Here is a 19,963-nt window from a genome sequence, read left to right as displayed (position 1 = left end):
GAATCATTAGCTGCCGCCCCATGGCTGAAGAAGGGCCATTTGTCAGCTGTCCCGGCTCCGCTGGCCTCACCTGGGCAGCCCAGCCCTGAGGGAACTTGGCCACTCCCTGCCTCCTGGGCCAGAACCCCAGCCCTGGCCCAGACTAGGAGCCCCACAATGAATGGATGAATGAATGAGTGAATGAATGAATGAGGAACATCCCACAGGGCCAGCCGCTATCCAGATCACTTTCCCTGCCCTGCCCTCATGGACCTCTGGTCCTGGGCAGGGACCTCGGGGGCTCACAGTCCAGCATGGGGAACAGAAGAGGAAGCCTACGCAAACTGTCAGGTGGGGGCTCTGGGAGCCGCCCCCTGCCATGGTAACGGGGGTTCTTGGAGGAGGGGTGCCTGCATGGAGTGTGGATGGAGAAGGAGGAGCTGCTCATTAGGCAGAGAGGAGGATGTTCCTGGAGGGTGCAGTGCAGACAAGCCCACATGAGCGTCATGTGGGTGGCTGGGTGAGCCCTGAGGCTGATGTCCTGGATCTGGGGTGGGGGGCGGATTCCCTGGTCCAGCATCCTGTGGATGATGTCCTGCGGGGGGAGACCCGGGAGGCTGGGATGGGGGGAGGGGGGGAGGCTGATGGTCCACCAGGGGAGGACTGAGCAGGGGAGGGCCCCAGCGTCAGGAGGAAGGAATATTCCAAACTGGAATTACAGGGCCACAGGGTGTCTGGGTTGAGGGCATGGACCGGAAATCTGCTCTGGGGGTCTAGGTGAAGGGTGGGACCCCCTCCAGGGGAAAGAATATCCTGTCTGCTTCCTGCCCCTCTCCCCGCACTCCTGTCCATCCTCTCCCCTCCCTCACCCTCACCCTCACCCCATGTTCCTCTTTGCTTCAACTCTCCCCTCCCCAGAAAGACCCTTCCCCCACCAACCTGCCCTTCAAGGCCAGGAAGCTTCTCTTGCCCTGGCCGCACTGCCTACCGTGTCCGCCCCTCAGGCCAAGAACGGACCAGATGGGTGCCCCACTCAGAGTCCCCAGCGTGGGGGGCAGTGCACCCCACCCCAGGCTGCTGGCCCAGATGATTCCTCCTCAGATAGGCCGTGATGGCCTGAGACCTGCCAGGGGTGCCCAGGCCAGGTGGCCCAGGCTGCCCCCCACCTCGCCCTGCCACCTGCCCCCACCTCCCTGTCCTCATCAAGCCCGTGCAGCCCCGCCCCCACCGCGTGCCCCGCTGTCTGCCCACCCAGGCACATTCAGACCCTGCGCGGCCAGGCCGGTGACAGTCGGCAGATGAAGCCGATTGGGCAGCTGTCTGCAGAGCAGGGAGCCGCATCCTCGCTTGGCTGGGTCCCCTGGGACCAAGCCTGTCCTGGGAAGTGATCACAGGATTCAAGAATGTGCCGTTTCCGTCTCCAGCGCCCTCGAGATAAGAGTGACAGCGATGGTGGCGCCAGCCCTGCTGCCCCAGGAGACCACCCTGGGAGGGTGTAGAGTGACCCGGCCTCGCCCAGGGGAGTGGGGCCTCGGTTTCCCTCGACCCGGGTCGTGTGGGGGTGGAATGGGGGCCTCCAGAAAAAGGCCAAGCTGGTATTGTTTCTGGAATAAGGGTGTGGCCCAGGCTCTGGGACTAGTGCTCAGTTGTGGCCAGGCTGGGGGTGGGGGGTGGTCACAGTCCTGGCACCCACGGAAGGCACGTGACCCACCATGCCTCGGGCAGGTGGGAGGGAAGTGGCACACACCCTGGGCCGTGGCATGCCTCACACATTTGTTTCTGGGCCCTCAGTGGTGTCCTGACCCTCCGTGGGTGTGTGAGGCCCTGGGGGGTGAGGCCCATGTCGGCTTCACCCTCTCGTCCAGGCCGCAGTGTGATGGGCGTGGGCACCAAGTGAAGAGCCCAGGCCATGAGGGAGAGAGGGGGGCCAGGTGGCCCCAACTTCCTGGGGGCCCAGCGTGGCCAGCAGCTTCTCAGCTGGGGACTTCGCGTAAGTCACCCCTCCCTGGACCCTGGGTTTTCATCCAGATAACGGAATGATGTGCCCCCTGGGGCAGGACCAGCTTGGAGCCTAGACGAGGTCAGGTAAGAGCTGTGGCCACCTGATGGGGGTCCTGCCCGAGCTCCCAGTGCTCGGGGCCCTCGTCAGCAATGACTTCAGATCTCTGTCACCCACGAGAGGAGCCCGGAGCCCTCCTGGCAACAGCCCCCAGGTCTTCCCAGCTGGGCAGGCTCCTTCCTTTCGGGGTTGGTAGGTGCAGAGATCTGCTGCTCAGGTATCACCTCCTTCTGCACCTGCCGCCCCTCTACTCGGGACCACACAGCAGGGTAGCTGCTCAGGAAAGGCCACGCTGCCCACGGGAGGGCTAGGCAGGGCGGCCTTGGCCTCAATCTCGCAGAAGCCAGCAGTGAGCGGGTCTCCTGCTCAGCCTGTCTGACCCTGGCCCACCGGGGGCATGGTGGGCTGAATAATGTCTCCCCACTCGGAACCTCAGGATGCGACCTTATTTGGAAATAGTTCTTTGCTGGTGTAATTAAGGCTCGAGATGAGGTCATCCTGGATCAGGGTGCGTCCTAACCCCAAGGACACATGTCCTTGTAAGGGACAGAAGAAAAATCGGACCCAGAGCTGGAGACCATTTGCAGATGGGGGCAGACAGGATGATGAGGCTGATGAGGCCACAAGCCAAGGAGCCTCTGGAGCCGCCAAGAGGCAGGTAGGGTCCTCCCCCAGAGCCATCAGAGGGTGCGGCCCTGCTAACACCTGGATTTAGGACTTCTGGCTCCAGAACTATGAGAATAAATTTCTGTTGCTTTGAGCCCTCCAGGCTGTGGGACTTCATGTGGCACCAGTGAGCTTGCTTCCCACCCAACTTGCTGAACTCTGGCCCTGGAGGGCCAGAGGTAGCCTAGACAAACTATGATGGGGACCAGAAAGAAGATCCAGCCTCAGTTCTTAGATCAGGACTCAGTTCTTATGGAAACCTCAAAGCCATAGCCCCCCACCCCACCACTACCACCATGATCAGAGCTGCTGGGAGCAGAAGGACCCCTGCCCCCCAGGGTCACAGCTGCCACTCCCAGTGGCTTTTGCCAAGGACTCAGGTTACAGGTGGGCTCCACAGCTCAGGATCAGGGGCTGTGGGAAGGACAGCAGGGGAAGGGGACAAGGTACATTACGTCCACTGTATGGATGAGCAGACTGAGGCTCAGAAGAGGACTTGCAGACAGGCAGGGACAGTGCTAGCCCCAGAATCCTGGCTGCTGACCCCTGTAGAGCCCTTTCCTGCAGCCTCCCTGCCCTGCTGGGCCCTCTCCCCCACAACCTGCCTCTCCCTTACTCCCCATCTCTGTTTCCAGCTTCACGGTTCAAAACCCGACGTGCTGACCCTCCTACACCCAAGCCCCCTGGCCCTCAAGCCACTAGCATCACTGCCTCGGGGACCTGCCGTGATGCTTGTGGGCCAGAGGCCAGAATCCAGCGTGGCTGTCGTGGCCCCTTCACCAAGGAGCCCGTCGCACACGCCAGCCTCCTCGCCTGCCCCTGAGCTGGGCCAGCAGCCTCACTGCACCGCACATGTGACCCGAGTCGCACCCCCACCCCACCCACCCCAGCCCCCCAGCCCTGCCTCGGTTGTGCTGGTCCCTCTGCCCGGAGTGCCCTTCCCCACATCTCTGCTGCTTCCTCGGACACTTCTCCGCAAGCGCCAACCAGAGCTCAGGCCTCGGGAGCCACCAGGGCCTCTGCTGCCCACTGTGGGCCTCCATGTCCTCATGCGTGAAATGGAGATAGTGAGACCTTCCTCCCAGGGGTGCTGGAAGGCCCCTCCTCGGGACCTAAGCTATGGCAGAGGCTCGAGGGGCGGTGGTCCCGTCGAGGGCTCAGCACACCTCCTCCTCCAGGGAGCCCTCCTCATACTTCCAGAGACGTGAACCTTGCCTTCCTCTGCCTTCCCTGGTACAGATGGAGATCAGACTGCCCCTACAGGCTGTCTGTGAGCTCCTTAGAGGCAAAGACTGTGTCACTCCTTCTTTTATTCATCCGTCCGTCCAGCCATTTGCCAACAATTTAATAACCACTGGCTGCTTATGACTACAAGATAAAGTCGATCCCTTGGCTTGGCCTTCAAGGCCTGTCCCAGCATTTGCTTACTTCTTGAGCAGCCCGCCCCTGCTCCGAGTGCCTACTCCTTCTGCCTGGGCTCTTCTCAGCGCCGACGTGTCCTTCGAGGCTCTGCTTGGACATCACCACCCCCAGAAACTTCTGCTCCCTCCCCCGGGGTCTCCACGCTCTCGCAGCTCCTGGCTATGTCCTCTGCACCCCTCATGTGGACCTTTGGTGCCGCGGAAGCTCCCACGGCCAGGGCAGTGTCTCCCTCCTCCTTGTCTCCCCACGCCTGGCACAGAGAAGGGGCAGGGAGTGTTTGTTGAGTGAATGAGCGAGCAACGGGTGGCCTCTGCAGTGGTCCCTGGGGCAGAGGGCAGGCACATCCGTCTCATGCCTGCAGACACCCACAGGCCCTGGTGCCCTGGGCGCAGCCCCCGGGGCTGGGGAGCCAGACCTGGAGAGGCGTTCCGCTCGGCTGGCGTCCTATCTCGGGCCATCTTGCCGCCATGGCGGCTGCTCCTCCCAGCCCAGTATCTGGGGCCCTCATCTCCCTGAGATGGGGCCAGGCTCGCCCTGACTTCTGCCCCAGTGTGGTCCTGCCCGGATGTCCTCCATTATTGCACCACCACGCTGCTCCGCCCCAGGTGTGAAGCTGGCAGCTCCTCAAGAGCCCCCCGCTTGGAGTTTCCACTCTTCCTCAGGCTGCTCCAGCCTCCTGGGAAGATCCCTTCCTCCAGGCTGTCAGGGCCATCTGAGCCAAAGGCAGCCTCCTCCAGGAAGCTTTTCCGGTGTGCTGGTACGACCCGTCTGGTACCAGGGCAGGGACACAGTACTGTGGCCCAGGGGCCACCCCCACCCTCGGCCCTGGTCTCCGCCCTGCCACCGAGCCGCTGAGGACCGGAGCCCCACTCCCAGCCTCAGTCTTCAGACCTCTGAAAGGGGAAGAGTCAGGCCCGCATCTTAGAGCTGCCGGGAGGGTCAGGCGGGACATAGTGCCCAGTGCCCCCAACCTCACAGCTCCGGGGTCCCGGCCCCCAAGCACCGCCCTCCCAGAGGCTCAGGGCGGGGCAGAGCCCAGGTGGGGCCGCAGCCGCTCCCCCTGCCCCGACTGCTCCCCGACTCCCACCCGGGGCCGCCGGCCCGGCGCCCGCCCTACCTTTCTGCCGGCCTCGTTGTTGTGCAGGTTCATGAGGCGCCGCGCATTCTTCTTGATCTCACGGGCGTCCACGAAGCGCCGGGAGAAGTCGATGCCGTAGCGCACGTCGGCCGAGCAGCCGCCCCACTTCCAGCCCTCGGCCTGGTTGTAGTAGCCCTGCTTCTCGCGGTCACACCCGCAGTTGCTCAGGTTCCCCTGGCTGCAGGCGGCCGTGACGGCGTGGGCCACGCCGGCCGCGGTGATGGCATATGTGAACGCGGCCTCGCGGCTCCCTGCGGGGGGATCAGGTGCACACGGTGAGGCCCCGCAGGTCTCAGCCCCGTCCTGCTGCTGGCCCGCTGTGCGCCCCTGGCCTGGGCGCTGGCCCTCTCTGAGCTGCTGACTCAGCAACGTGGGGCCGACGGATCCCGTCTTGCGGGGTCATGGTGAGGACAGTGCCCCCAGCCCTGCCACCAGCACGTGAGACCACCGTCACCTTTTCTCCCTGTCCCAAGAGCCTGGGCTGGAGAGCTGCAGTTTCCCCAACCCTGGCAGAGAGCCATGGCAGGCCCTGCGAGGAGGCCTGTGGGGTCTGGGCCCCGCCCCCCTCCCCTCTGCCCGCCTCGAGAACCAGCCACTTGTGCGGATCTCCGTGGCGCACTCACCCACCAGCCGAGAACCAGGCAGAACCCACGCAGCTCAGAGCGCCCCGACTCCAGGCTCTTTGTTGCCTCCTCCCTGTCTCTGACCACCCCGTCATCCCATCACTAGGCCCCAGCTCCCTGGGCCTCTCCTCTCTTCCAGCACCCCTGCCTGGCTCAGAGACCCCCTGAACTGCCCAGACCTTGAGTGCCAGTCCTCCCCGGCTCCCTCACGCCCCTGCCACCAGCCCGGGGGCCCACAGTGCCGTTTGGGCACCTCTACCCTGCACCTTCACTGCTTCTCTTCTGCCTGAGCTGGGAAGGGAAGGCCCTCCGTCCGAGCCCAGCTGGCTTCCCCGTCCCTCTCTCCCCGTCCTCTGCCCAAAACAACAATTCTTTCCTTCCGGTGCTGCTCATGTGCTCCTGGGTTCTCCTGGTCTCTTTAATGGAATTTCCTTCCCCTTCCCAAATCCTAATGACCTTCCAAGGCCGGTTCCAATGCCGCCTCTTCCAGGTAGCCTTTCCAGACTGCCAGCCAGCAGGGGGCCCTGGCTGCCCTCTCTCCCTCAGTCACAGATCTGACTCCTCATTGCACTTGACCCCTTTCACCTGGTTAGCCCTGTCGCTGAGCCGTCCTGGCTCCATGGGGCCCGTGGCCTCCCAGATGGAGGGATCCGGCGCTAATCCATCTTTATTCTCCACGGGCTCCGGCTGGGCCCTGGGCATCCTGCCTCCCTGGCCCGGCCTCTCTTGCCCCTGAGCTCCGAGGCTCTCTGCAGGCCACGGGCAGGTCTGTGTGGCCCTCAGCAGCTGGCACTGTGGGCGTGGAGATCAGTGAGGTCCCTGTGCTTGCATAGACCCCGTGCCTGTGACCACCGCTATCCCCGTTACTGGAGTTAGAGTGATCACCCCCAGATTGAGAGAGGGTTGAAGGTCAAGTCATGTCCTTTCCATGAACATCCATTAAGCACCACCTGCATGCCCTCTGTGATCGGCCTTGAATATGTGCTCTGGGGTCCACCTCCTCACCTACCAGCCTGCTGGGGGGAGCTTCCCCTGGGGGGCTCTCCCTCTGGGGGGTTCCTGTTCCCTGGGGTTTCTCCCATCTGGGCTGAGGACCAGGGTAGGACCTGCTGGTCTTGGAGGCCCAGTGTAGAGGAGGCTTTGGTTGACCACTGCTGCAAAGGAGGGGCCACAGCTCCCTGGAAACGTCCCTCCTCTGAGAAGAGCTAAGGGAGAGTGGTGTTGGGCATTCCTTCCTCCCCAGCAAGACTGGGGTCTGCAAAGGACACAGGGCTGCCACGGCCTTCCTGTCCAGCCCCGCCCCTCTCCTGGCCCTTGCTGCCCACACCCACCCCCCACCCAGCCTCGGGTCGGTGCACGACCCCCCACGGCCTGCTGACCGGCAGCATACGGTTCTGCTGCCCTGGCACCGCTCCTGTGAGAAGCATCTCTCAGCACAGCTGCCCTTTGGGGAGCACCGAGGAGCCCCCAGCCGAGCACGTCGAGGTGGGCTGGCTGGGAGCTCCCAGGCAGACACAGGGTCAAGCACAGGGACAATATGGGGCTCCCCCTCAAGTTAGGTCCAGGTGATCTGAAAGGATGGGCATCAGGGTTACCAAGCCCCCCACTGTTGCTGGCCTGCTGACAAACTCACACACGTGGATGCATGAGGCACACACAGCAGGGGAGCATGCAGTATACTATGTCGGGGGTTCCAGGAGAGGAGGTGACCACAGAGCTCTGCGAGAAGGGGCGCAGGGGTCAAGGAACCTCAAAGGGTGTCCCCACCTGCCTCTGTGAGGGGCAGAGTCAGGGAAGGCTTCCTGGAGGAGGTGACACCTTGGGTAAAGGGAGTCTTAACAAGAGGTTAGAGTTAACTCCCTGCAAGTGCATATGAGTGTGTGTGTGACATGTGTGAGCGTGTACGTGTATGGCGTGTGTCTGTGGAGTGTCTGTGTGGCCTGTGGCCGTGTGCGCTCCTGGCAGTGGGCATGGCAGGACCAAAGGTGCCAAGGTGTGAAACAGTTTGCTGACCTGGAGCTAGAAGTATGAGCTCAAGCGTAAGAAGGAAAGAGGCCGTCGAGATCTGGGGGAGCCAGTCGTGGGTGGCCGGAGACATCTCCTGAAGCGCATGGTGCTTTCTGTCCTGGTGCCAGGGCCAGGGCTGTGGACTTGGTGCCCGAGCCTGTCTGGCTCTGGGAATGATGGAGTGAGCCGGCCCCAAATCATGGCTCTCACTCACCAGCTCTCCCAGTGCGCCAGACACCCTCACGCTCACGTCTGTTCTCACCGAGCACTCAGACTGTCGTGCAAGGCAGGCTCATCACTGTTCTGGCCCACAAGTGAGCCTATCAGACTAGGGGTTAGTGGCCGGAGCAGAATCTGAGCCCAGGCGGTGGCATCAAAACCCTCCAAAGCGAGGGAGGGTCTCTTTGCAGCTAAGCGACCTTGGGCAGAAGAGAGGAGAGAAGAGGCACCGACGGGGGCCCTTGGGGAGGAAATGCCGCTTTTGGACGATCTGTGAACCTTGGGGCTCAGCGACTGGTCGGCAGGTGAACGCAGGCGGGAGCCGGCCTCACAGAGGGCATGTCCCAGGCTCAGCGCCCGGGAAGTGGGGTGGAAATCTCACAGGATTGTGCAATCACACCCAGAGGCCTGGCCGATGGAGTTACCAGTCCCACGACCAAGCCCTGCCTGAGCTAGGACAGTGTGGGCGTTCCCTCGGAGGCCCTGGGACCTGCCACCCGACCCTCCTCTGCCCAAAATTCAAACTGGTGCCTCCCACGCCTTGCTGTCCCGAAGCCCCCAGGCAGGCAAGCAGGCACAGAGGCCCGTGAGCTTGGAGGACATTTCTCGAAAGCCTCCCTTCCATCCTTTGTGCGAGTTCCCGGCGTCCCCTGGTTCATACCCATGCCCAGCACAGACTCCTAGTTACTCATCAGTTACTCACAGGGCGGCCACTCCCACTAATTCCTTTTTTATTTGGTTTTAATGAGCCAAACCCTCTGTCTCGCCATGAAGACAAGGGGGAGGTGATCAGGGAGCAAGTGGCATTTGGGGGAGAATCACGGAAGGCGACATTAGGTCTTAGATCGGGGGCTTCACGGCCCCTGCTCTCGGCACACACACCTCATGTCATTCACACGACAGCCCCACGGGCTGGGAGCATCACTGTGCCAACCCACAGAGCTGGATGCTGCCTCGTGGGGCTTCACAGTGTGTGCGGGCATGGGGGTGGGGTGGGGGACAGTCACTCCTGGGGCCATTTGCCAGCCCCCGGTGCACTGTCTGCGCATCCTCCTCCAGAGGAGAACAAATGGGTGTTGGGTTTAGAAAGAAGCCCCTCGAACCTCTGGGCCTTGCTCAGCAAATGCGGGCGGCTCACCAGACCTCTGAGATGATTTCAAGCCCCTGGGATCTGACCCCACCCATCCCCATCTGCCATTCCCCGCAGCCTAGCTTGGCCAGGCCCACCCGGGGGGCAGATGCGGCTGCTTCCAGCGCACACCACTAGCCTTGAGTAGAGGAGCCACCTGGTTCCCTGATACCTGCCCAGGTGGGCGCTGGCCCGCTGCTGCCCAAGTCCACGTGTCCGCAGCTCCCCGCGCTCGGACACAGCAGGGATGCCCCTGCTCCCGGGAGCCCCGACAGGGTAAGGCAACCTCCTCTGGGCTCCTACCAGGTGCCCCTTGGGCTGTAGGGGTGGAGGGCTGGACCCAGGTCTGATTACTTTGTGTCCCCCCCAACATTGTCCCCAAGCCCTGCACATGAGCAGGTCTGGGGCTGGGCGCTTTACACGCTTTGCCTTCTTTTATCTCCATAGCAACCCCCTGAAATCAGTCCGGTTGCTCAGACCATCTCAGGGAGGGATGGGAACACTGAGCCAGCCTCCAGGTGGGAAAAGCTTTGCTCCAGGTGACGGGGACAGCGGCCATCTGAGCTCAGCAGCTGCTTCAGGTGGGTCCGGTGATGGGGAGCTGGGTAAAGGCAGCACGGGCGGTCTGCTTGCGTCCAGCAGCAGTCCGGGTGGCACACGTTAGTCCCAGGAGGCCCGGGGACCCTCCTGGGATCCAGAGCCCACCCCAGCACGGATCCGCACCCTCCGACGCCGGAGCCAGCATCCGCATCCAGCAGTATCCCTGGGAAACGCTAGAGGCAGGCAGGCTGCTCTTTGGCCGCCCCCACCTCCATGGCCTCATGAGCCCTGGGTGGGTCCCTGCACACACTGGCCCTGAGGCAGTCACTGCTATTTCCAGGGCCATCTGCTTCTGGTGCCTGGCAGGTCAAGGCGAGAACCATTGCAAGAACCTGCAAGGCCCAAGGTGTCAACAAAGCAGAGTGAAGAGTGGGACACTCAGGCCGGAATAGGCAGGAGAGCACTGGACCTGGAGCTGTACCTGCTGTGTGGCTCCAGGCAAGTCACTCACCCTCTCTGAGCCTGTGTCTCCGTTTGTCAAGTGGGACTCACAGTTCTCACCTGCTCCACTGTCCCAGGAGCAGCTCTGAGAACAAACAGGACAGACAGGCATCACCCCAAATGGTGAGCAGGCCTGAGGAGGCTGGGGTTGACCAGGTAAAGCCCAGGGCTTCCAGAACAAGCCCAGACATCACTCTGCTTCCTTCCAGGGGCTGGCCCTGCCCCGCTACCCCCTCCCCCAATATTCTGGATAAACCCAAAATATCTGGAGCAGCAGAACCTTCAGAAACCACTGCCACATGGGTAAAAACTGAGGCACCAGGCCCCCTCGGGGGCTACCCAGCTCTATTCCTTCTTTCCGATAGGTTGTTCACAGTCAAGCCCTCGCTGGCCCTGCTGGATGCCAGGCTCAGAGAGAGCAGATGCAAGCCCCTGCCCGCTCCATGCCCTCACGGTGCCAGCCAGACCTCGATGCCCTGGGTGAGGGGACCTGCCCGGGATAGTGGGACCTAGTCCATCCAGTCATCCCCTCACCCTGACCCAAAGGAGGGCACCCGGCGCCAGGCAGATCTTTATGAGCAGCTGCCGGAGGGGACAAATGCCTCCTGAGCAAAGCGGGACAGAACTGAGCACCCCCTACCCTCCTGGGAAGGAGCTGGGGGCCGAGCCCACCCTCCCCACGCCCCAGATGCTCCCCCCACTGTCCACTCAAAGTACCTGCCGCTTCGGGATGTGGCGTACTATTTTTAGAAGGCCATAATTGAGCTCATAATGACCTGATTAACTGCAGGTCTGGGGAGGCAGGGTGGGAAAGGCACTTGGTTTGCTCTTAGAAGGGAACCTCTAATCTGGGACCTCAGAGCTAAGGACCATCCAGTGCCATCCCTCTGTCCCCAACCAGGAGCCTGAGGCCCAGACAGAGTCCGCATGCTGCCCCATGTCACACAGCAGCTCAGGGAGTGGGGGAGTCCAGACCCGAAGTTCTGAAGTGACTCGGGGTTTCAAAGGTCTAGGGCCACACACACTCCAGAGGGGAGGTCAGAGTCTGACACCTGGAGTTCAAGTCTAGACCCTAAAATTGGCCAGTTGGGTGACTTTGGACCAGTCAAGGAGCCCTTCATGTCTCCGTCTCCCCACCTGCCATATGAAGATAATAGCTCTGATATGGCCGAGTGGCTGTACCAGAGGGCCTGGGGGGCAGGCCTGACCCCCATGAGTGACACGCCACACATGGGGTCTCTGTGGGTGTACCTCTGTGTGCATGCACACGCGTGTGGCCCTGGGCATATACCCGGGCTTACGCATGAATGCAGCTCCCATGAGTGTGAGCGAGCACATGCCCCTGCACACGTCCCGGGCTGGTGGCCAACGCCATTCAGTTCCCCTTGCCTCTCCGCCAACCTGTACTGGCCCCTTAAATATGGCATTTCCTTCTTTTTTTAAAAGATTTTAATTATTTGAGAGAAAGAGGGAGAGAGAGAGAGAGAGAACAAGTCGGGGTGGGGCAGAAGGAGAAGCAGGCTTCCCGCTGAGCAGGGAGCCCGACGCGGGGCTCGATCCCAGGACCCTGGGCTCATGAGCTGAGCCGAAGGCAGACGCTTAACCACTGAGCCACCCAGGTGCCCCAATATGGCATTTTCTACAAGTCAATAATAAAAAGGCAAACAATCCAATCAAAAATGGGCAAAGGATCCGAAAAGACATTTCTCCAAAGACGGTATAAAAACAGCCAGTAAGCACAGGAAAGATGCCCAACATCCTGAGCCATCAAGGAAATGTAAATCGAAACCACTGTGGGATGCCACTCCAGCCCCACTGGGATGGCTAAAGCAAGACAGACAGACAATAATAAGTGTCACCGCGCACGCCGGACTCCAGAACCCTCACGTGCTATTGGGCGGGGGGGATGGAAAATGCCACAGCCATCATAGAGTTACTGCAGGACTCAGAAATCCCCTGCAGGGTGCAGCCCCAGGAGTAATGAACACGTGCATCCACGCAGAAATTTCTATGTAAATACGGCAGCGGCGTTTGCAATAGCCGGTGTCCATCGGCAACAAATGGATAAACAAGAGGTGGGCTGGCCACAGAACAGAATTGTCCCCCGCCACAGAAGGGACTCAAACACGGACACACGCTACAACAGGGAGAGATCTCAAAAACATGTACAGAGTGAAAGAAGCCAGCCACAAAAGGCCACCTAGTGTATGATCCCACTGATGGGAAATTTCCAGAATAGGTACATCCATAGGGACAGGAAGCAGATGAGTGTTGTCAAGATGAGCTGGGGGCTTGGAGGATGATAGCTGAGGGGCACAGGGTTTCTTTTCGCGGTGATGACAACGTTCTAAAATTGAAGGCGGTGATGGGTGGACATCTCTGTGAAGAGACTAGAAACTACAGAATTGGATGCTCACACAGATGAATTGTGGGGTATGCGGATTCTACCTCAATAAGCTGTCTTACAAACATACAGCACTTGATGGTTTTTAGGGGTTGCGCACAACTTGTCCTCTATTTAAACACTCATGGTTAGGATGCTGGGCTCAGAGGCGGCAGGTGACTGGCCCAAGGTCACACAGCAGGCCAGCCACAGGGCTGGGATCTGACCCGGGACCCCAGGGTCATGCTCAGACTGCTCCCCACCTGCCGGACAGGGAAAGCACACTGTCCTGCCTCCCATCCGGCTGACCGTGCCTGCGACCTGGGATGGCTGGCGTCTGCCCCTGCCATCCTCTGTTACCATCCGGTGCCCCCAACACCAAGCACAGTCTGCCCTCCGGCCAAACCCCAGAGCCCCAGGGGTGAGGCCCCCAGCTCAGGGCCAAGCACACAGCCAGGAGGGGATTCCCCGAGAGCATGGGCAGAGGGCCACAGTCACCACGGAGGGTCAGCAGGACAGGTGACTGGGGGGTGACCAGGGAGGGACCCTCTTGGGGACATCCTGAATGATGAGAGACAAGAGCCATGCACAGGTTCAGGGAACAGTGTGCAGGCAGAGGATACTGCAAGGCTAAGGCCCCGAGAAGACAACAAGATGGGCGTGAGCAGTCCGACCCCACGGAGAGGGTGAAACATGAAATGGGCCACACCGTGTCGACCTGGGGAGCTCAGGGGGAGGGGGCTGGCTTTAAGAAGAGGGGAGCCCCTGGAGGGTGCCACTGTGACCGACATTGAAAGGGCCCCTCCAGCTGACTGTGGGCGGCACGGTGGGAGCAGGGCACAAGGGTCTGGGTAAGAAACACTGGTGGCCGGCCAGGTGGAGGCGGTGAGGACGGCCGGCTTGGGACACAGTCTGAGGGTGGAAGCAACGGACCAGCAGGTGGACTTGGTGAGGGTTTCAGGAAAGACGAATCCAGAAGTCTCCCGGAGTGGGGCCTGGGCAGCTGGGCACCGAAACTGTGGGGCAGAGGACCAGGTTTGGGGGAAATCAAGGAGCTGCCTTGGCCACAGGCAGATTGGGGCACACAGGACACAGCGGAAGCAGGGGCTGGGCACTCAAGCCCTGCCTGGGGGGGGCCCCGGCCCTGCTGCTCACCATCACGGGTGCCAACCCAGGTGGAACCAGGGGCCACCCAGCCCTTCACTCCCCTCAGCCTCAGTTTCCCCATGTAATACAGGAGTGAGGCCAGTGCAGCGGGTTCTAAACCTCTTTAGCAGGGAGCTTTTGGATCTCCCTGAGAAGCAGGTCAGGACAGGGAAGCCGGGGCTGAGGTGGGGTAGGGACATGGGTGGTAGGGATGGAGTGGGGTCCCCGAGTCTTCCAGGCCTGAGGCCTGGCCAGTGGGACACTGCCAGCTGGTGAGTGCGTCTGAGCCCCTGAGCCCACCCCACCCGGCTCCCGGGCTCTCCCAAGCCTGGAAGTGGCTGTGAGAATACTGTCCCCACCTCCAGTTTATGGATGGAGACGTTGAGGCGAGGGAGGCCAGGAGACACCCCAGGCCAAGCCGGCATCTCCTGGTGTCACCCAGGCAAGCAGGTGCGGTGCCATGTCCAGGTGTTAGGGAGCACAGGAGCTGGGGGGAGAAGCCCAGGGCCCAGGGTGGGGCCAGCGAGCCTTCCTGGCCCCTTGGCCCCAGACAGGGCTCAGTCACCGGCCCTGGGCATGCAACTCCCTGCCTGAGCTTAAACCAGCACACTCAGGGCTCAGGCTCAGGGGCTCCGGAGGCAGGGACAATGGGGGTCCGGCGACCCCAGAGACACTTCCAAGCCCAGCGAGGTCCCAAATCCTTATGCGTGCAGTTGAAGATGGCCTGGGGTTCCCGCAGCGGCCAGGAGGGCCGGGGCTCTGCCCGGGGACGGGTGGGTGGGCTGCCTCGGACCCTCACGCCTGTCCCTGCACCTGTTAAAGGGAGGCAATGAAGCATTCGCCCGCAGGCGCCCATGCCGGGCGAGTGGGTTAGTGCAGTGGGGGGCTCGCAGCAGCTGGGACGCGGGAGGGGCTCCACGCCCGTGGGCTGCTTTCACTCTGTGTCTCAGGACGGGCCGAGACCCTGGGCCTGGGGCAGACGTGTGGGTGTGCGTGTGTGCACGTGTGTGCGTGCCTCTGTGTCTGTGCTCTGTCCCTCTGTCTGTCTGTCTCTGTCCCCATCTGTCCCTCGGTCTCTTTCTGGCCCCACCCAGGCCCCCTCCCCAGCTCACCTGTGGCTGAGTCAGTGTCTGCACACGAAGCTCTTCCTGCCCTTGTCATAAACAGAGCATTGGAAAAAGCCACACGAGGTCCGAACACGCTGGGCTCCCCGAGTGCCCGAGGCCTTTGTTCTGACCCAGGGAGGCCCTCACATGCCACGCAGCAGCCGTCAAGGTGGGCCGCGCTCCAGCTGGGCACGAGGCTCACTGGGCGGAGAGGGAGCAGAGCCTGGCTTAGGACCACATCGTGAGGGGCAGCATGAGCCGGAGCCTCGGGATCTGTGTCCCAAACTGGGATGGCCGTCCAGGAGCTTCCACCCCTCCCCGGAGCTTTGGGGAGCCTGGGAAGGCCTCTCGTGCAGGCCTGGCTTCCGGCAGCCCCTCTTGTTAGGGAGGTCAGCCTCGGAGAGCCTGCCCTCGTGCACAGTCCCTCGTCCCGTCGTGTGGGAAATTAGCAACTGCTGATGTGTGAGGACGCGGCTGATGTGTGAGGACGCGGTGGCGTCAGAACCCCTTCCTCCCCGAGGCTATCCTCTGGCCCCCTGGCGACTGGAGTCCTGCTGGGACACAGGGCTGGCCTACCAGGTTCAAATCTCTAGGCCCTAGCGCTATGTGACCTTGGGTGAGTCATGAGCCTCCCGTGAGCCTCCATCTCACCATCTATGATGTATGGACAGTAGAACATGGGATGAGCCGTATGGAAGGGTTCACCCACAGCTGGCCTTGGAGGCGGCTGCAGCTGTAACAGAAATGATCCTCTCAGCACCGAAGCAGGAGGATCGGGCTTGGAGACCGGCCGCGGCCCGGCCAGGCCTTAACTTTCGGAGGCCAAGGGTGAAAGCCCGCCCACCCCGTGATCTGTGTCCTGCCTCCGTAGACCAGAGCCCAGAGCCCTGGACCCCTTGTCCACTAGACTCTTGGGCAGAACCCCAGTGTGGGCGCTGAGGAAGTGGAGGGCCTTCCTGCCCCCCATCCTGAGGAGAGACCCCAAGTTCTGGCTGAGTCCCGGCCCCAGCCTCAGCCCCCCGGTATGGGTGGGTGGACAGACCAGGAGAGCACGAGCCTGTGACCAAGTTACACAGCGGGCCCCGAGCAGCTGGCTCCCGCGGGGCATCCTGGGTGCAAGGTTCCAAGCACAGGGCCAGGTGGCCTTCACTCCGCCTCCCGGCGCCCTTTCCCAGGACTGACATACAGCAGGCGCTCAGTGCATGCAGACTGAACCCCAGGGGCCGCCAGCGCAGTCATGCTCATGCTCCTGCCCTGCCCCAGGAAGCAGCCAGCCAGTGACCCTCCGCCCTCCGTCTGCTGCGCCCCGGGCTGCAGGAGACAGTCGGATCTGGGTTCGAGTGTGCACGCCGGCCTTGCCCAGGCTGCGTCCGGGCAAGCGTGTGCCCCGAAGAGCAGGGCCACCCAGCAGAAGTCTCACTTGAGCCACACATGCCATCTAAGGAACATGAGGATAAGCCGGTGGACTTCATTTTGGTAATATCATTTATTTAGCCGATATACCCAAACATTACCACATCAACATGGGCTCGTTGTAAAGATCAATAGACGTATTTTACTTGCTCTTTTCCTTTGGAAGTCTTCAAAATCTGTTGTGTACCTGACACTTAGGGCATTTGTCCGTTTGCCCCAGCCAGCCGTGGCCCTGGAGCCCTCGTCCCTCCCGGGAACCAATGTCACACCTCCCCTGGGCCCGGCCAGCAAAACCCCAGGCAAGGTGCCCGGGCACAGTCGGCCCCCTCCTCCGAGGATTCGCCAGTGGCTAATTTGGAAGCTTCGAGACTCTCATGCCTCAGACAGCAGAGGTAAGTCACTCTGCCCCCTCGGATTGTCCAGGAACCGACGGCCTTTGCTGAGCCCCTGCTGCAGAGTTAGCCGCCAGCCCCAGGCGGCCACGTGAGCCAGGATTAGGGGCGGCCCCTATGCCTGGTCATGTCTGGGGCTGCACATGATGGGCGGGACTCAGCGTTGCTTGGCAGCAGGGTGGGGGTGGGGGCAGGAGTGCACAGAGCTGCAGTCCCCATGCCCCCTGCCAGTGGGTCCCACAGGGCTCAGGGCTCGGGCGAGGGGTGAGGCCATGGCTGGAGGGTGCCAGTGTTTGAGGGAAATCCCTCTCCTGCTCAGAACCCTCCCTGTCTTCTATGGGGCCCTCGGGGTCCCTGCGCCCCAGCTCTGCCCCCTCTTCTGGGCTTTGATCTTCCAGCCCTCTGGTTCACCCTCTTGCAGTCCCCGGAAAATACCATCCACTTTCTGGCCTCTGGGACTTGGCATTGCTGTTCCCTCTGCCTGGAACCCCCTTCCCTGCGCTCACCCCAGGCTGGTCTGGGTCACCCGAATTCTCTCTTGGGTCTCATCTCATAGGTCACCCTGTCAGGAAGCCCCTGACAACAGTCCCAACCCAATTACTGTGCCTGTAAGAAATGCTCTGTCTTGCTCCGGGTCACTGGGGGCCCAAGTTTCTAACAAGCATCCCCGGAAGACAAGTTCACCCCCAGCTCTCATGTCATGCCCCCCTACCCCAGGACGGAAGAGTTGAGGACACATTCACCCCCCCTCCCCAAGCTCATTGCCCCCTAACAGAAGAGATGGGTCAAGAGCGGCCTGGCCATAAGCATCTCTCGCTAAGTGGGGAAATAGGCCTGGGGTGGGCTCATGTTGCCAGAGGGTGGGGGCTGCCAGACATGAGGTGACACCATGTGTGGGTCTTGACTCCCTGAAGGGAGCAGAGCAACTGGCACCTGGGGGGCCTCAGGGCAAAGCCAGTGCAGCAGCAGCTTTAGAAAGATCTAGCTCATGTGGAGTGGTGAGCTCTCCGTCCCTAGAGGTGTACAAGCAACAGCACCAGGTGCTGGAAAAGGGATTGGAACCTTGCGCAGGGGTTCATTTGCCCATTGAGGGGTTTCCCTTCAGCTCTCAAGATCTAGGCACGGCCCAAGGTCACAGGCAAGGCCTGAAGGGGGCCGTCCCTCCGACCCAGGCCATCCCCCCACTTGGGGCCAATCATTAATTGGCACCGCTTGAGTGGCTGCTCCCACGAGTCCCCCGGCTGCCTGCCAGCTCATGGCCCGTCTCCCATCTCGTGCCCGGGGCAGCCGCATGCCTCTGACATGGGCTGGCTTTGCCACTCGGCCCCACTTCCTGCTCGTGACTCCCAGCCCCCGAGTTCTGGGAGGAGCAGGGGCCTGCTCAGACCACCATCATGGTGCCCACAGAACCCCGCAAGCCAGAGCCCTCCTGGCTGAAATGGGAGCTGGGCCTTCCTTCACAGGGGCCAGCCTGGAGCCAAGGAGGGCTTCGAGCAGGGCAAGAGGCCTCAGCCCAGGTGGTAGGGAGCCGGCCCCTCCCACCCCCAGGGCACAGTGAAGGGAGCGCTGAGGCAGGTGCTGAGCTGGCCCCGGGCTGAGAGACTCAGGATGAAGCTCCAGGATGTGTCTGACCTGGCTGTGGACAGGAAGAGCCAGGGAGGGGTGAAATTTCCTTCTCCAGAGAAATCAGATGTGAATAAGCAGAGCAGAGGGGAAGGTCCTCCCAGGGTTACAGGCAGTGGGGGCAAAATCCCAGAGGAGGAAAGGGTTGGCATGCTCTGGGAAGAGGAAGAAGTCAGCCAGGGTGAAGCTCTGGTTTCCAGAGGGGATGAAGAGAGGTGGGGGTGATGTATGACAGGGATTACCCAGACTCCAAGCTAAGGAGCTCCATCCTGGAGCAATAGGGAGCTACTGCAGGTTTTGGAGGAAGGGAGTGACATGGCATGACCAGGGCTGGAAGGGAGGCAGGGGGACGCACTGACAGCTGCCAGGGCAGGGCCAGAGAGGCAGGCCCTGCAGGGGCTGTGGGGCAGGGTGGAGGGATGGACAGGGAAACACCAGGTTTCTGCTGAGGCAACAGGTGCTCAGGTCAGGGGGAAGGCCAAGAACAGCAGATTTAAGCAACAAGATGCTGAGCATGTTGAGCCAGAGGTTCCCAGGGAGCAACCGAACTGGTCTTGGTCCCAGGGGAGAAAAGATTGGGGCAGGGCTCAGGGCTCAGGAGACCCAGCCAGAGAGACAAGAGGAAGCCCAGGTGAGCTGGGGCCCCGGCAAGGAAGAGGGGGCATCAGTCGGCCACATGAAGGTCATTAACGGCCTGGACAGGGGTGGTGGGAACAAGAAGGTGAGGGATGGGGGTGTACTGGGTGCAGACAGCTCTGCCAAAAAGTTTGCCTCTGAAATGCTCATGGAAGGGAGAGGAGGTGCCTTGGGTGGGCTCCCTAGAAGCAGAGCCTGAGACGCCTATTCCCAAGGGGAGCTCAGGGCATTTAGAGCACTGCAGAGCACCCCCACCTACAAGGGCAGAGTTCACACCCCCTGCATCGGTCCATCCGTGGCTGTAGCCGACCCTCCCTGCGGGCCAAGCTTGCAGACCCTCCCAGGCTCCTGCTGGGCCGAGGGCTAGTCTCCAAGGAGGAACAGCTGTGAGCTGTTAGCCGTGATCCAGGGTATATGTGACGGCCGGTAAAGGTAATCTGGGTGGGCACTGGTTGTGTCCACTACGGGGGGACGGCGTGGGTCATGGGCTGGGGCCAAAGGCACTCCTCTTGGGCTTTTTATTGGCATTTATTGTGGACCACCGGTGAAGCACCCCCCAACCTGGGACCTGACACTGAGAAGGGGCTCTGAGTGGCCGCGTCTCCCTCACTCCCTGTGTCTCGTGGTCCCGAATAAAGTCCGAGCCCCCACCCCTCTGCAAGCCATGGGACCATGTCCACTGCCTGTCTCTCCGCACAGTAAAGAAGCAAAGCGAACAGGCAGGGTGGCAGGTGCGGACCTGGATCTGAACCCAGCTCCGTCACGGCAAACCTTGTGGCCGCAGGCGACCTCACCACTCACCACTCAGCTGCGCCGCGGGGGTGCTTACAGCGGCCTCAGAGCCCGGAGTCTCAGGCGTGAGGGGCCAGGGAGGCAAGCAGACCCCTGGCAGCGAGCAGGCAGCGAGCAGGCAGCGAGCAGGCCCCGGCGCCGACGGTCTCCCACCCGTGGAGGATGGGGCAGGCGGCCCCGCCCTCCCCA

At 61.8% G+C, this 19,963-nt stretch overlaps 1 protein-coding gene across 1 annotated transcript in view; it reads right to left on the bottom strand.

The window, feature by feature from the left end:
- Positions 1–19,963, bottom strand: part of WNT7B (Wnt family member 7B) — a 49,417-nt gene that overhangs the window by 3,082 nt on the left and 26,372 nt on the right. Inside the window, exon 3 of the mRNA XM_021687811.1 lies at positions 5,244–5,515. Within this exon, the coding sequence (XP_021543486.1) occupies positions 5,244–5,515 (272 nt within the window). The remainder of the gene's footprint in view (positions 1–5,243; positions 5,516–19,963) is intronic.

Source organism: Neomonachus schauinslandi, chromosome 5 (genome assembly GCF_002201575.2).
Source record: "Neomonachus schauinslandi chromosome 5, ASM220157v2, whole genome shotgun sequence".
In the NCBI taxonomy this organism is placed as follows: domain Eukaryota; kingdom Metazoa; phylum Chordata; class Mammalia; order Carnivora; family Phocidae; genus Neomonachus; species Neomonachus schauinslandi.
This window is presented reverse-complemented; position numbering and strand designations above follow the sequence as displayed.